This window comes from Stomoxys calcitrans, chromosome 5, assembly GCF_963082655.1.
Source record: "Stomoxys calcitrans chromosome 5, idStoCalc2.1, whole genome shotgun sequence".
In the NCBI taxonomy this organism is placed as follows: domain Eukaryota; kingdom Metazoa; phylum Arthropoda; class Insecta; order Diptera; family Muscidae; genus Stomoxys; species Stomoxys calcitrans.
The window spans coordinates 146700723-146716431 of NC_081556.1; the positions used below are offsets into that span (position 1 = coordinate 146700723).

Here is a 15709-nt window from a genome sequence, read left to right on the forward strand (position 1 = left end):
TTTATTATGACTTACATATGCCATGGTAAGCATTCTTCAAATCGGTCTATAACCTAATTTAGCTCTCATATAAACCAATGTCCCGATTAGTCTTCGACCGCCTCTGGAAGCATAAATTTTCACTTTATTTGGCAAAAATTTGGAAGGCTAAGTTCAGTTGTGAAAATTTTTGGCAGAATCCATGTGGGTGGGTTCCCAAGATTCGGCCCGGCCGAACTTTATACGTTTTTACTTGTTTGTGCTTAACTTTTCCACAGTTGGCACATTTTAAAATATCCAAAGCAAGCCATCATGAAAATTAAAAAATCAGAATAAAAAACATTTTTCATAGAACCCAAAATCAAGCCGTAGATAAATTTGAAATATTCAGCTTTCAAAACTTTTTTTTCCCAAACTTTTTTGTGAAATGTCATTTGCCATGCTTACAGTTGGTGGCGGCGGCGGTGGCGGCGGCAGTGATAGTGATCACCATTTAAGTGACAATTTGATGCAACTTGAAATGCGGCCGAATCCCTATAGTCAACGCGTTCTGTTGGGTAATTGGTATGAGCAACGTTTGACAGATAAAAGTGACAAGAAAGCCATCACACCAGCGATTATTGGACAAAGTGAATGTGGCCAAGAGAAGCCGCTGTATAGATGTGACTTCACTCAATCCATAGCCATTGATTCAACCAAAGACCATGAGCAGTATAAAGAATGGAAAATGCAAGGCTTCAGCAATCGCTTAAGGGGTGAGGGAAGCAACATAAAACTATGGCATGGTCCTGAATATGAAAAGAACATTACCACCTCCAATGACCTTATGTTTCGCATAATGCCCCAGGAGTTTGCCAAGCGAAACGATGCCGGAATCCAAAAGTCCACTTTGCGGCAGGATTATTTGCATAGCTATGGCAATAGCACCAGAACGGGCCTATTGCAGTGGCGCTTATGTGAGGCAAGGAGGGAGAGAAATACCTCAATTGATAGGTCACATTATCAGGGGGCTTTTAAGAGAATACCATTGCCAAAGAAGGAAACGGCATATAATCAATCAATGAAAAAGACCAGCATTGTTTGAAAAGGTGAGTTTATAACAGAAAACTAAGAAGAAGAAACACAACAATTATTTCGACGAAGGACTCTGCAACAAATTTACTTCGACAAATTAGCTTGCATGATTTTGTTTTCGTTTCATAAAACACTAGCTGGACAGGGCCCGCTCCGCTGCGCCTTCTTTAACTCTCTAAGATCTATTTAGGGTGGGGACACTTCGCCCTGAATGTGGATATCGTGCTACTGTAGCCTATGAAAGTAGTATGAAAAGTTTGCCCCCGCTCGGTTCCTGGGAAAATTTTTACTCTACTCCCAAATGTCTTTCTTTTGAGCCCCATATTGCAGTATTGGTAAATATTTCGGGTTTAGGGGGTATTTCGGGGGTGGTCAAATGGCCATCAAAGTAAATATAAGACTCGTGTTCTACTTTCAGAAACATTTCGTATGAGTCCCATAATGTCATGATCGGTAAATAAGTTGTGTTTGAAGGTGGGGTGGACCCCAGGGTCTTTGTCTCGAAAATGAATAAAAATTCCCCGAAGATCAATAAATATCCACCCCAAATAGCTTTTATATAATAGGAAGGTATTTTGGGGTGGAGCGGCTCCCCAAATACATGGCTCTATATTGTCGTGTCTGGTCCATGTATCCATTTGGAGGGTTTTGGGCTGTCCCCGCAGTACCCTTCCTCAACAATAGAAAGCATGTTTTTTTTTTGGTGATTGTTAGAGTGCAAAAATATTCGACCAAATCGCATTAGCAATCTCCAAAATCTGGTATTTTTGAAATTAGGGTAATGAGAAGTGCTTTTTAGGGGAGACATTTCGATTCAAATATGGATATCAAATTCGTGTCCACTCGCAAATCCCTTTACTTTGAACCTCATTTGTCATGGTGGGCAAATATAAACCCTTTGGAGGGTGTTTTGGGGCTGGGGAGGCTACCGGCACCTGAAAATAGATATGAAATTCGTTCTTTACTCCCAAATACCGTTGATTTGAGCTCCATATGGCTATAGTCGGAAATGAAGTTCAGTTTAAGGGGTGGCTTAGAGCTTACCCCCAAAATTGGATATCAAATTCGTTTTCTACTCTCAAATACCTTTCATTTGAGTCCCATATTGCCATAATGGGTCAATTAATCTATCCGACGTTTTTTTAGGAGGAAAAGATGCCACCTTGACTTAAACGCAATTTTTAATGTCATATTTTTAATATACTCCCAAATATCTTTCGTTTGAATCCTATATAGCCCTGGTCGGCTGATATGCCCATTTGGGGGTATGTGGGGGTAAGGCGACCTTCTATTACTTGCAACTAACTTTTTATGCCATATTTGTAATCTACTGCCGGATACTTTTCATTTGAGTCCCATATTGATAGGAACATCGAATATTTCTGTTTAGACGAGTTTTTGGGTTGGGCGGTACTTGGACCCAAAATTTAATATGATTTTCATTTTCTAGTCTCCAATACCTTTCATTTGATACCCCTATTGTGCCCATCAGTCCTCTTTTGGTTTTGGTTGGCGTCTTTGGTGTAAGGCGGAGGGTCAGCCATCAGACGATATCTAAAAATTATGTAGCCTATGTTTCCTTTTTTTGATTCTACGGACAAACAAACAAACCGAGTCCCATATCGTCATGATGGGTCATATGCCCATTTGGGGAGTTTTTGGGGGCTGGGGTGACCCCCTACACTTAATAATCGTAATCTACTCACGAATACCTTTCATTTAAATCCCATGTTGACATGGACGACCAATTTGTCTGTTTTTTGACATTTTGGAGCTAGGGCAACTTCTTGGGTACTTGGATCCAATTTTTAATACCATCTTCGTATTCTACTTTTCAATACCTTTCATTTGATATCCATATTGTCTTTATCGGTCCACTTGTGATTTTGGGTGGTATTTTCGGGGTAAGGGGGAGGGTCCGCCCCCTTCCGATATCAACAAATTATAAGGCATATTTCTTCTCCCTGGCTATATTCGTTCTGTACTCTTGAATACTTTTCATTTGAGTCCCATATCGTCATGATCGTCAATTAAACCTAATTTAAGGGGTTTTGGGGCTGGGGCGGCTCCCCAGGTACTTAGACCCAACTTTTATTCTAACTCTACTCTTGAATATCTTTCATTTGAATCCCATATTGTCCATAATGCTCCACTTTTATTTTTATACCCACCACCGAAGGATGGGGGTATATTCATTTTGTCATTCCGTTTGCAACACATCGAAATATCCATTACGGACCCTATAAAGTATATATAGTCTTGATCAGCGTAAAAATCTAAGAGGGTCTAAGCATGTCCTTCTGTCTGTCCATCTGTCTGTTGAAATCATGCTACAGTCTTCAAAAATAGAGATATTGAGCTGAAACTTTGCACAGATTCTTGTTTTGTCCATAAGCAGGTTAAGTTCGAAGATGCGCTATATCGGACTATATCTTGATATAGCCCCCATATACACCGATCCTCCGACTTAGGGTCTTAGGCCCATAAAAGCCACATTTATTATCCGATTTTGCTGAAATTTGGAAGAATGAGTTGTGTTAGGCCCTTCGACATCCTTCGTCAATTTGGCCCAGATCGGTTCAGATTTGGTTATAGCTGCCATATAGACTGATCCTCCGATTTAGGGGCCTAGGCCCATAAAAGTCACATTTATTATCCGATTATGATGAAATTTGGGAAAGTGAGTTGTGTTAGGCCCTTCGACATCCTTTGTCAATTTGGCCCAGATCGGTCAAGATTTGGATATAGCTGCCATATAGACCGATCCTCCGATTTAGGGTCTTAGGCCCATAAAAGTCACATTTATTGCCAGATTTTGCTGAAACATGGGACAGTGAGTTGTGTTGGACTCTTCAACATCCTTCGTCAATTTGGTTCAGATCGGTCCAGATTTGGATATAGCTGCCATATAGACCGATCCTCCGATTTAGGGTCTTCGGCCCATAAAAGCCACATTTATTATCCGATTTTGCTGAAATCTGGGACAGTGAGTTGTGTTAGGCCTTTCGACATCTTTCGTCAATTTGGCCTAGATCGGTCAAGATTTGGATATAGCTGCCATATAGACCGATCCTCCGATTTAGGGTCTTAGGCCAATAAAAGCCACATTTATTATCCGATTTTGCTGAAATTTGGGACAGTGAGTTGTGTTAGGCCCTTCGACGTCGTTCTTCAATTTCATTCAGATCAGTTCAGATTTGGATATAGCTGACATATAGACCGATCCTCCGATTTAGGGTCCTAGGGCTATAAAAGTCACATTTATTATCCGATTATGATGAAATTTGAGACAGAGAGTTGTGTTAGGCCCTTCGACATCCTTTGGCAATTTGACCCAGATCGGTATAAATTTGGATATAGCCGCCATATAGACCGATCCTCCGATTTAAGGTCTTAGGCCCATAAAAGGCACATTAATTATCCGATTTTGCTAAAATTTGGGACAGTGATTTGTGTTAGGCCCTTCGACATCGTTCTTCAACTTCATTCAGATCGGTTCAGATTTGGATATAGCTGCCATATAGACCGATCCTCCGATTTAGGGTCCTAGGGCTATAAAAGTCACATTTATTATCCGATTATGATGAAATTTGAGACAGAGAGTTGTGTTAGGCCCTTCGACATCCTACGTCAATTTGGCCCAGATCGGTTCAGATTTGGTTATAGCTGCCATATAGGTCGATCCTCCGATTTAGAGTCTTAGGCCCATAAAAGCCACATTTATTATCCGATTTTGCTGAAATTTGGGACAGTGATTTGTGTTAGGCCCTTCGACATCGTTCTTCAATTTCATTCAGATCGGTTCAGATTTGGATATAGCTGCCATATAGACCGATCCTCCGATTTAGGGTCCTAGGGCTATAAAAGTCACATTTATTATCCGATTATGATGAAATTTGGGACAGTGAGTTGTGTTAGGCCCTTCGACATCGTTCTTCAATTTCATTCAGATCGGTTCAGATTTGGATATAGCTGCCATATAGACCGATCCTCCGATTTAGGGTCCTAGGGCTATAAAAGTCACATTTATTATCCGATTTTGCTCAAATTTGGGACAGTGGGTTGTGTTAGGGCCTTCGACATCCTTTGTCAATTCGGCCCAGATCGGTCCAGATTGGGATATAGCTGCCATATAGACCGATCCTCCGATTTAGGGTCATAGGCCCATAAAAGCCACATTTATTATCCGATTTTGCTGAAATCTGGGACAGTGAGTTGTATTAGGCCTTTCGACATCCTTCGTCAATTTGGCCTAGATCGGTCCAGATTGGGATATAGCTGCCATATAGACCGATCCTCTGCTTTAGGGTCTTAGGCCCATAAAAGCCACATTTATTATCCGATTTTGCTGAAATTTGGGATAGTGAGTTGTGTTAGGCCCTTCGACATCCTTCGTCAATTTGGTCTATATCGTCTATTTGGTCCATATCTTATTAGTGCTCTACTCCCAAATATCTTTCATCGGAGCCTAATATTGCTATGGTCCGTGAATATGTCCGGTATAGGTGTGTTCTTGGAGGTGACGTGGTCCCCCCATATCAGATTTGAGCTCTAGTCTTAAATAGCTTTCATTTGAGCCTAATATTGTCATTGCAAATGCAAATTTTGCCCATGAACATTCCACTAAGGAACAGGGGCAACTTCTCATATATCAATGAGGGCAGTCCAATGGAAGTTTAAGTTCAATGATAAGGGGCCTCCTTTTTATAGCCGTGTCCGAACGGCGTGCCGCAGTGTGACACCTCTTTGGAGAGAACTTTTACACGGCATAGTACCTCACAAATCTTGCCAGCTTTTGGAGGGGAAACCCACCGCTTCCATTTGGCAGGCTTCTTCAAAATTTCATCTATCGAATTATTATAACAAAACTAAATTTCGCGTAAATCGCCGAACCAATCTCCTAGAACTGACGTTTTTGAAAATAGGGTAAGAGGAGGCCCATTAATGTTTTGATATATGCTTAACTTTATTCCTTTGGTTTTGGCGGTGGATTGGAGTAGCCAAACGCTTTGCTCCGAAAGTGTATTTCAGATTAATAATCTTCTCCCAAAAACCACATTTAAGCTACATATTGCTATAGTCGGTATTTATGTTTGGTTCAGAGGGTGTCTATGAGATGAGTCGTCCCCAAAACACTTGGTCATAAAACAGATATCAGATTGGAGCGCCTTTTTTGCCATAATCCACAAATATGTCCCGTGGTTATCCCGTTCTAATGCTGGCGACGCTTGTGAGGTACTATGCCATGTTTAAACTTCTCCCCAAAGTGGTGTCCCCTTGTGGCACGCCGTTTGGACTATAAAAGGAGGCCCTTTATCATTGAGCTTAAAATTTTAATGGGACAGCACTCAGTGATATGTCAGAAGTTTGCTCCAGTTCCGTAGTGGATCGTTCATAGGCAAATTTGCATTTATGGAGTGTCACTACCCAAAAGCACTTGTCCACAAAATTGGATACCAGATGTTTGGACAGGCCCCTTAGACACCTTGGAACAAATTTTTTTTTTTGTTAGATTTGTACTTCACTTTTAAATACCTTTCATTTGATACTCATATTGCCCAAAGCAATGAAAGAGTCCTGTTGGGGCGTTTTTTGGGGGTGGGGGACTCCCCCTAACACTTTGGGCGGAATTTTGGATACCAAGTTCGTACTCTACTCTTAAATACCTTTCGTGTGATACTCATATTATCCCAATCGGTAAACATGTCCGTGCGGGAGGTGGGGAACCTTTGGTAACTATGGTGAAATTTGTATACCAGGTACGTACTCTACTCTTAAATAACTCTCATGTGATACCCATAGTGCACAAAGCGGTAAAAGTGTCCTGTTAGGTGATATTTTTTGGAGGTGGGGTATCCCTCCGACACCTAGGGTATCACTTTTATGCCAAGTTCGCACTCTACTCATAAATACCTTTCATTTAATACCCAAATTGTCCCAATCGGTAGACATGTCCGTTCGGGTGGGTTTTGGGATGGGACGTCCCCCCAGGTTATTTGACCCCAAAGATGTATACGGACAGACGGATGGACAGACAGATGGACAGACAAACGGGAAGACAGACGTACAGACAGATGGACATACAGACGGATGGACAGACAGATGGACAGACAGACGGACAGACAGACGGACAGACAGACGGACAGACAGACGGACAGACAGACGGACAGACAGACAGACAGACGGACAGACAGACGGACAGACAGACAGACGGACAGACAGACGGACAGACAGACGGACAGACAGACGGACAGACGGACGGACCGACGGACAGACAGACGGACAGACAGACAGACGGACAGACAGACAGACAGACAGACGGACAGACAGACGGACAGACAGACGGACAGACAGACGGACAGATAGACGGACAGACAGACGGACAGACAGACGGACAGACAGACGGACAGACAGACGGACAGACAGACAGACAGACAGACGGACAGATGGACAGACGGACAGACAGACAGACAGACAGATGGACAAACAAACAGACAGACAGACGGACAGAGAGACAGACAGACAAACGGATATAGCTAAATCGAATCAGTAAGTGATTCTGAGTCGATCGGCATACTTACCAATGGGTCTATCTCTCTCTTCCTTCTGGGTGTTACAAACATATGCACTAAGTTATGTAGTGGTGTAGGGGTATAAAAAAAAGTAAAAGCTTGCTAAGTTCGGCCAGGCCGAATCTTAAATAGAATTCACTATGGATCGTATTTGTCAAGTTCTTTGTCCGGTATCTCTTTATAGGCAAGCAAAGGATAATGGATAAGAATTGCTATGCTATTGAACCTATGACAGGTCATGAACCGGTTCGGGCCATACTTGGTTTGTATGTTGGAGAACATATTAGATGGCATTGTGCAAAATTTTAATCAAAGCGGATAAAAATTCCGCTCCATAGGGTCTTAAGAAGTATATGTTAGCTGTTATAGAAAAAGTCACTGTGCAAAATCAAGAGGCATATTCGGGAGGTCGGTTTATAGGGGAGCTATATCAGGTTTTGGACCGATGCGGAACATACAGGGCACATCTGTTGAATGTTATGGAAAACGTCATGGCACATAATTTAAGCAAACTCGGATAAAAACTGTTCTCTCTAAAGGGGTCAAGAAATATATTTAGGGGATCGGTTTATATGGGAGCTATAACTAAATAGGAGTTATTTACAAAAACAACCGCACCTAACGTGGTGGAAGTATTTTCGCAAAAATGTCAGGCACCTATCTTTACTGTTTTGAAACTTACCGGACTTTCCACAGACATACAGAAGGACGGACATTACCAGACGGACTTAAAATGTCCTTGGAAGAAGAGATACATATACTTTATAGGGTCTTTGTCCAATATTTCGATGTGGTACAAACAAAATGGCAATGTTAAAATTCCCCATGCTCTGGTGGAGGGTATACGAATTCTGACAATAAAGAACGGGCGAAGAAAACTCCTTAGAATTGTGATTGCTTAGAGATGCGGTCATTTCCAAGCCCCTAGGTGGTTCGGACATAGCTTGGCAGCAACTTAAATCTCTTCTTGGAACATATTTCAATCTCTTGTCTCTATAGCAACATAGTGATATTCTTTACCCCTTTCGAACAGTGAGTGCTCTTTTCCGTATGTATTCATTTACGTTTAAATGCTAATTATTGAGCAGCAACTTCTCTATTTCCACTCGACCTTTTCACACCTTCATCCAAAGATTCTTTTAATCACCCACAATTCGCTTGTCCTCCACTTAAGTATTTCGTGGTGAAAACGCTCGGCCAGGTGTTTGAAATTAATCTCTCTTTGGGTTAATTACAATCATTAATTGGCAATTTCCACAAAATGGGCGATTGTTGCAGAGTGGATGTAAGGACAAATGAATTAATGAGCGCATCAGCGAGAGCATGAAAATCTAATTGATTTATAAAAGAGTTATATGATTAAAAATTCCGACCTTTGTTAACGACCGCTGGTGCTTAAACGAGGTTTCCTATTGCCATGGTATTGTAGTGTGTCTCTGCGTGTGTGTGTGTGTGTGTGTGAGAGAGAGGTAGAGAAAGTTGCCAGAGAATTCTATAATGACTTGTAGTTATATGGTAGACTGAGTGTGAGATTGCAATAAACCGCATTGAACCATGGATGCAAGCTCATATACACACACACACACATACACTCCTACACTAACACAATGACCTGTAACGCCTGTTTGGGGTTGTAGTATTTTAGCGGTTTCATTTGTTGCAATTTTAACTGAATTTATTCACAAAGATCAAGCCGTAAAATGTAACCACAAGCCTAAAGGAGGACAACAGGCATTGGTCAAAGCCGCCGTAAACTCTATATGTTGATGGTAGCTGGTTTATTGGAAGACCCTATTATTCGAAATAATAACACAAAACAATTTTCAAAGTAAAAATACAAAACAATATTTAACAGAGTTTTATTAGAAAATAAAATTTTGAACGCTTACGCGAGGACGTCGAATGTGAACATCTTTACCAACAGTAAAATTGCCATAAGGGCAATAACAGCCAGGATGCTAAGGTCACAAACAGTCTTGCAGTGTAAAAAGGAGATTAAGGCCTTCCCTGAGGATGGCAAAATCCGCATCGTTTGGGTGCCAGGCCCTAACGGATTAAGGGGAAATGAAAGGACAGACGATTTGGCGGTGAAGGCCAGAGGACTGCCGCCGTCAATAAACTTGGTTAACCCGAAGCCTTTCGGGTCGACGCAGTCCGAGTTAAGGGAGTGGGCAACGAATGCGCATGCAACATTGTGGAACAACGAAACGGTAGGTTGGACGGCGAAAATCCTATGAGGGGATCCAGATTGTGAGAAGACGAGGCTATTACTGAAAGCAAGTAAGGAGGAGGTCAGTATAGCTGTTGGTATCATAACGGCACACATAGGACTACGAGCTCACTTATGTAAAATCGGTGCGGCAAGTGATAGCATGTGTAGGGCATGCGGGGAAGATGATGAGACGTTGAAGCATTTCCTTTGTCTTTGCCCGGTCTTTGCGTCTAACCGAAACCGGCACTTAAGTGGAGACACAATACCAGACATGAACCAACTTAGGGGAGTGATATTGAAAACAATTAAGGATTTTGCAAGTAGCATGGAATGCAAATGCAAATTTTTCCAAATTTTACCCATGAACATTCCACTAAGGTACAGGGGCAAACTTCTCACCTGTCAATGATTGGAGTCCGATTCAAGTTTGAGCTTAATGATAAGGGGCCTCCTTTTTTATAGCCGATTCTGAACGGCGTACCGCAGTGCTACACCTCTTTGGAGAGAAGGTATGGCATAGTACCTCACAAATGTTGCCAGCATTAGGAGGGGAAAACCAACGCTGAAAAATTTTTCTTATGGTCTCGCCAGGATTCAACCCAGGCGTTCAGCATCATAGAGGGACATGCTAACCTCTACGCTATGGTGGCCTCCCGCCGACAGTAGTGGTGTAGGGTATGAAAATTTTAAGCACAATCCACTGTGTGTGGGCTCCCAAGATTGAGCCCTGACGCTTTTACTTTTTATACCCTCCACCATAGGATGGGGGTATAATACTTTCGAAATTCTGTTTGTAACTGCTCGAAATATTTCTTGATCGTCACGACATTTTAAGTCGAACTAGCCATGTCCGCCCGTCTGTCTGTTGAAGGCACTCTAACTTTCGAAGGAGTAAAGCTAGCCGCTTGAAATTTTGCACAAATACTTTTTATTAGTGTAGGTCGGTTGGTATTGATAATGGGCTATATAGGTCCATGTTTTGATATAGCTACCATATAAACCGATCTTGGGTCTTGACTTCTTGAGCCTCTAGAGGGCGAAATTCTTATCCGATTTGAATGAAATTTTGCACGACGTGTTTTGTTATGATATCCAACAACTGTGCCAAGTATGGTTTAAATCGGTCCATAACCTGATATAGCTGCCATATAAACCGATCGGGGGTCTTGAATTCTTAAGCCTCTACAGGGAGCAAATCTTATCCGATTTTGCTGAAATTTTGCATGACTTTTTTTGTTATGACTTCCAACAACTGTGCCGAATATGATTGGAATCAGTCCATATCCTGGTATAGCTGCCATATAAACCGATCCGGGGTCTTGACTTCTTGAGCCTCAACAGGGAGTAATTTATATCCGATTTTGCTGAAACTTTACATGACGAGTTTTGTTTTGACTTCCATCAACTGTGTTAAGAATGGTTCATACCGGTCCATAACCTAATATAGCTGCCATATAAACCGATCTGGGGTCTTGACTTCTTGAGCCATTAGAGGTCGCATTTATTTTCCAATTTAGCTGAAATTTTGCATGAGGTGTTTTGTTATGACTTCCAACAACTGTGCTAAGTATGGTTCAATTTTGTCCAAAACCTGATATAGCTACCTTACAAACCAATCAGGGATCTTGACTTCTTGAGCCTCTAAAATGCGCAATTATTATCCGATTTGGCTGAAATTTTGTACAACGGCTTGTGAATCGGTTTAAAGCCTAATACAGATCCCATATGAAGCGATCTCCCTACTTTACTTCTTCAGCCAGTAAAGGGCATAATTCTTATTAGATTTGGTTAAAATGTTACACAACTGCTTCTCCTATGGTCTCCAAATTTCAATTCAATTATGGTCCGAAATTAACAATAAGTTGATATTGTTGCAATAACATAGCAATTGTTATACCCTACACCACTACTGTAGTACAGGGTATTATAACTTAGTGAATTAGTTTGTAACACTCAAAAGGAAGAGAGATAGACCCATTGATAAGTATACCGATCGATTCAGAAGCACTTTCTGATTCGATTTAGCCATGTTCGTCTGTCTGTCTGTCCGTCCGTCTGTCTGTCTGTCCATGTTAATTTGTGTACAAACTACAGGTCGCAATTTTCATCCGATCTTCTTCAAATTTGGTACAGTCATGCCTAGAGCCGAAGTCTATTGAAATTGGAAAAATCGGATCAGATTTGGATATAGCTCTTATATATATCCATGGTGGAGGTAATAATGCCATAAAAAGGTCATTTGTTAACCGTTTCTCTCGAAATTTGGTACGTCGGATTTTCTTATGATATTGTTGGTTAATTTCATGAAAATCGATTCAGATTTAGATATAGCTCTTGTATATATATATGTATATATATATATATATATATATATATATATATATATATATATATATATATATATATATATATATATATATATATATATATATATAGCCCGATTTTCACTCCTAGAGCCATTGCAAGCGCATTTATTAACCAATTTTCCCGAAATTTGTACAACGCCTTACTCAACAACTACCACAATATCTGAGAAGTTTTTTCGAAATCGGTTCAGATTTAGATATAGCTCCCATATATATGTTCGTCCGATTTGCAGTAATAATGCAATAAAATGGTCATTTGTAAACCGATTCTCTCGAAATTTGGTTGGACGGATTTCTTAATAACACGCGACATTATTGCTGAATTTCATAGAAATCGGTTCAGATTTAGATATAGCTGTGATATATATTTATAGCCCGATTTTCACTCCTAGAGCCATTGCAAGCGCATTTATTGACCAATCTTTCCAAAATTGTGTACAACACCTTCCTCGACGACTACAAAAATATATGAGAAGTTTGCTTGAAATCGGTTTAGATTTGGATATAGCTCCCATATATATGTTCGTCCGATTTGCAGAAATAATGCAATAAAATGGTAGCTTGTTTACCGATTCTCTCGAAATTTGCTAGGACGGATTTTCTTATGACTCTCGACATTACGGGTGAATTTCATAGAAATCGGTTCAGATTTGGATATAGCTCTCATATATATGTATAGCCGGATTTTCACTCAAAGAGCCATTGCAAGCGCATTTATTGACCAATCTTTGACCCTTACTGGGTTTCTTTTACCATTTGTTTGCCTTAAAAGAGATACCGAAAAGAGAGATCGACAAATGCGATTCTCGGTGAAGGGTATATAAGATTCGGCCCCGCCGAACTTAGCACGCTTTTACTTGTTTGCTATTAAATTTTGTTGAGTGCAGGAACATAGGGAATGCCAGGTTTTATCACTTTATATGAATTTAATGCATTCCTTTATTTTATAGAATTTTCCAACGCTACAAGAGTGTATCGTATAGCAATACCATTAACCAGTTGAACTAATTATGCAATTTTTCATTGAAATTCCACTGAATAAATAAACGAACAATTAATTACAGATATTTTGTACTTCACAAATTGCTGCTAATACAAGAGGTGCGAATGAAAAACAGAAAAGAATTTTAAATTCCATTTGTTTATTAAAGTGGTAATTTATTGTTAATTAATGTAAAGTGCCAATAAATGTGGCATTGTTTGCAATGACAGCACTTAAATGCAAGTTTTAATTAACTAATTCAATTTTTTTGCATTAAAGTTTTTCATTAAAGCTTTTTGTTGAAAATTGCCTGGGGTCTCTTTAATCTGTTTAAGTTTTTCATTTATTTTGTGTGTATACAAATTTTTCAATTTTCCCATTTTCATTGAATTTATTCGGTTTTTTTTAATGGTCGTTTTTGCAGATTTTCTATGCTATTAAAAAAAAAACATTTCCTAAAATTTAATTTAAAAAACTCTACTCCACATATTCATGTGGTCGTGATGAACAAAACCAGCAACGAGGATTTATCATGACCAAAATGACAAATAATCTATTTTAATCTCTTCATGACAAAAAAGAGCATAAAAAACAGCAGACATGTTTTTTTTGCATGAAGAGTTAAATTTAAATTAGAATATGCAAACAAAAATTAAACCACTTTAAGTTCAACGGGATCATTGTTTCCTACGGAGGCTCAAGAAGGAGCTTTATCAAGTTACGAAACTGATTTGGTACATAAAAAGTATGGTTGGTTGTAGAAAGTCATAACAAAACACCGCGTGCAGCAATGGGCTAATATTTGCCTCCTCTAGGTGCTCAAATCAAATTTGAAAAGTAGTTCATATGACTTTTGCACCCTTTAGATGCTCAAGAAATAAAAGATTCTTACAAATGACGACGTATCGCAATGAAGGTCATATAGCTCATCGTTCATACGACGCTGATATTATTCTTAAAAACAAAAACAAGTAAAAAGTCGTAAAGTCCGATCTAAACCATATTTGGGGCGGATGTCGAGAGGCTTAAAATAACCCACTGTTTCAAATTTCAACGAAATCGGATGATAAAGAGGCCTTTTATGAGCTTCAGACCCTTTATCGGAAGATCGGTCTATAGGGCAGGTATATCTAAATATAGTCCGATCTGAACCATATATAAGACAGATGTTGGTAGGTCTAAAACTACTCACTGTTTTAAATTTCAGCGAAATCGGTTAAAAAATAAAGCTTTTATAAGCTTAAGACCCTTTATCGGGAGATCGGTCTATATGGCAGCTATATCTAAATATAGTCTGATCTGAACTATACTTAGGTCAGATGTCGGGAAGCTGAAAATAACCGACTGTTTCAAATTTCTGCTAAATCGGGCAATAAATAAAGCTTTTATAGGCTTTAGACCCTTTATTGGGAGATCGGTCTATATGGCAGTTATATCTAAATATATTCCGATCTGTACCGTATTTGGGTCGGATGTTGGGAGGCTAAAATACGCCCACTATTTCAAATTGCTGCGAAATCGGTTAAAAAAACAAGTAAAAAGGCGTTAAGTTCGGCCGGGCCGAACTTTGGATACCCACCACCTCGGCTATATATGTAAACCACCTTTCGTCAAAATCCGGTGCAAAACTCATAACTTATGTCCCATAGCAGAAATATGTGGAGGGGCTTAACTTAACTCTTTGTCCCAAATTTCGGCAACATCGGACAATAAATGCGCTTTTTATGGCCCCAAAACCTAAAACCGAGAGATCGGTCTATATGGCAGCTATATCCAAATCTGGACCGATCAGTGCGATAATGCAGAAGTATGTCAAGGGGCTTAACTTAACTCACTGTCCCAAATTTCGGCGACATCGGACAATAAATGCGTGTTTTATGGGCATAAAACCCTAAATCGGAGGATCGGTCTATATGGCAGCTATATCCAAATGTGAACCGATCTGAGCCAAATTGACGAAGGACGTTGTAGGGCCGAACACAACTCACTGTCTCAAATCATACCAAAATCGGCTAATAAATGTGGCTTTTATGGGCCTAAGACCCTAAATTTGAGGATCGGTCTTTATGGCAGCTTTATCCAAATCTGAACCGATCTGAGCCATATTGACGGAGGATGTCGAATGGCCTAACACAACTCACTGTCCCAAATTTCAGCAAAATCGGATAATAAATGTGGCTTTTATGGGCCTAAGACCCCAAATCGGAGGATCGGTCTATATGGCAGCTTTATCCAAATCTGAACCGATCTGAGCCATATTGACGGAGGATGTCGAATGGCCTAACACAACTCACTGTCCCAAATTTCAGCAAAATCGGATAATAAATGTGGCTTTTATGGGCCTAAGACCCCAAATCGGAGGATCGGTCTATATGGCAGCTATATACAAATCTAGACCGATCTGAGCCAAATTGACGGAGGATATCGAAGGGCATAACACAACTCACTGTCCCGAATTTCAGCAAAATCGGATAATAAATGTGGCTTTTATGGGCCTAAGACCCCAAATCGGAGGATCGGTCTA

The 15709-nt window shown here is 40.2% G+C and overlaps 1 protein-coding gene across 7 annotated transcripts in view; it reads left to right on the forward strand.

Annotated features, from left to right (window-relative positions):
• Nucleotides 1-323: 323 nt before the first annotated feature.
• The window catches only part of LOC106091186 (uncharacterized), a 118538-nt gene continuing 103152 nt past the window's right edge, over nucleotides 324-15709 (forward strand). For all 7 annotated transcript variants that reach the window (XR_009398512.1, XR_009398511.1, XM_059370070.1 and 4 more), the window contains exon 1: nucleotides 324-1067. Coding sequence is in view for 5 of the 7 variants with exons in the window: in XM_059370070.1 (XP_059226053.1) it covers nucleotides 407-1063 (657 nt within the window). In the remaining 2 variants the exon portion in view is untranslated. The remainder of the gene's footprint in view (nucleotides 1068-15709) is intronic.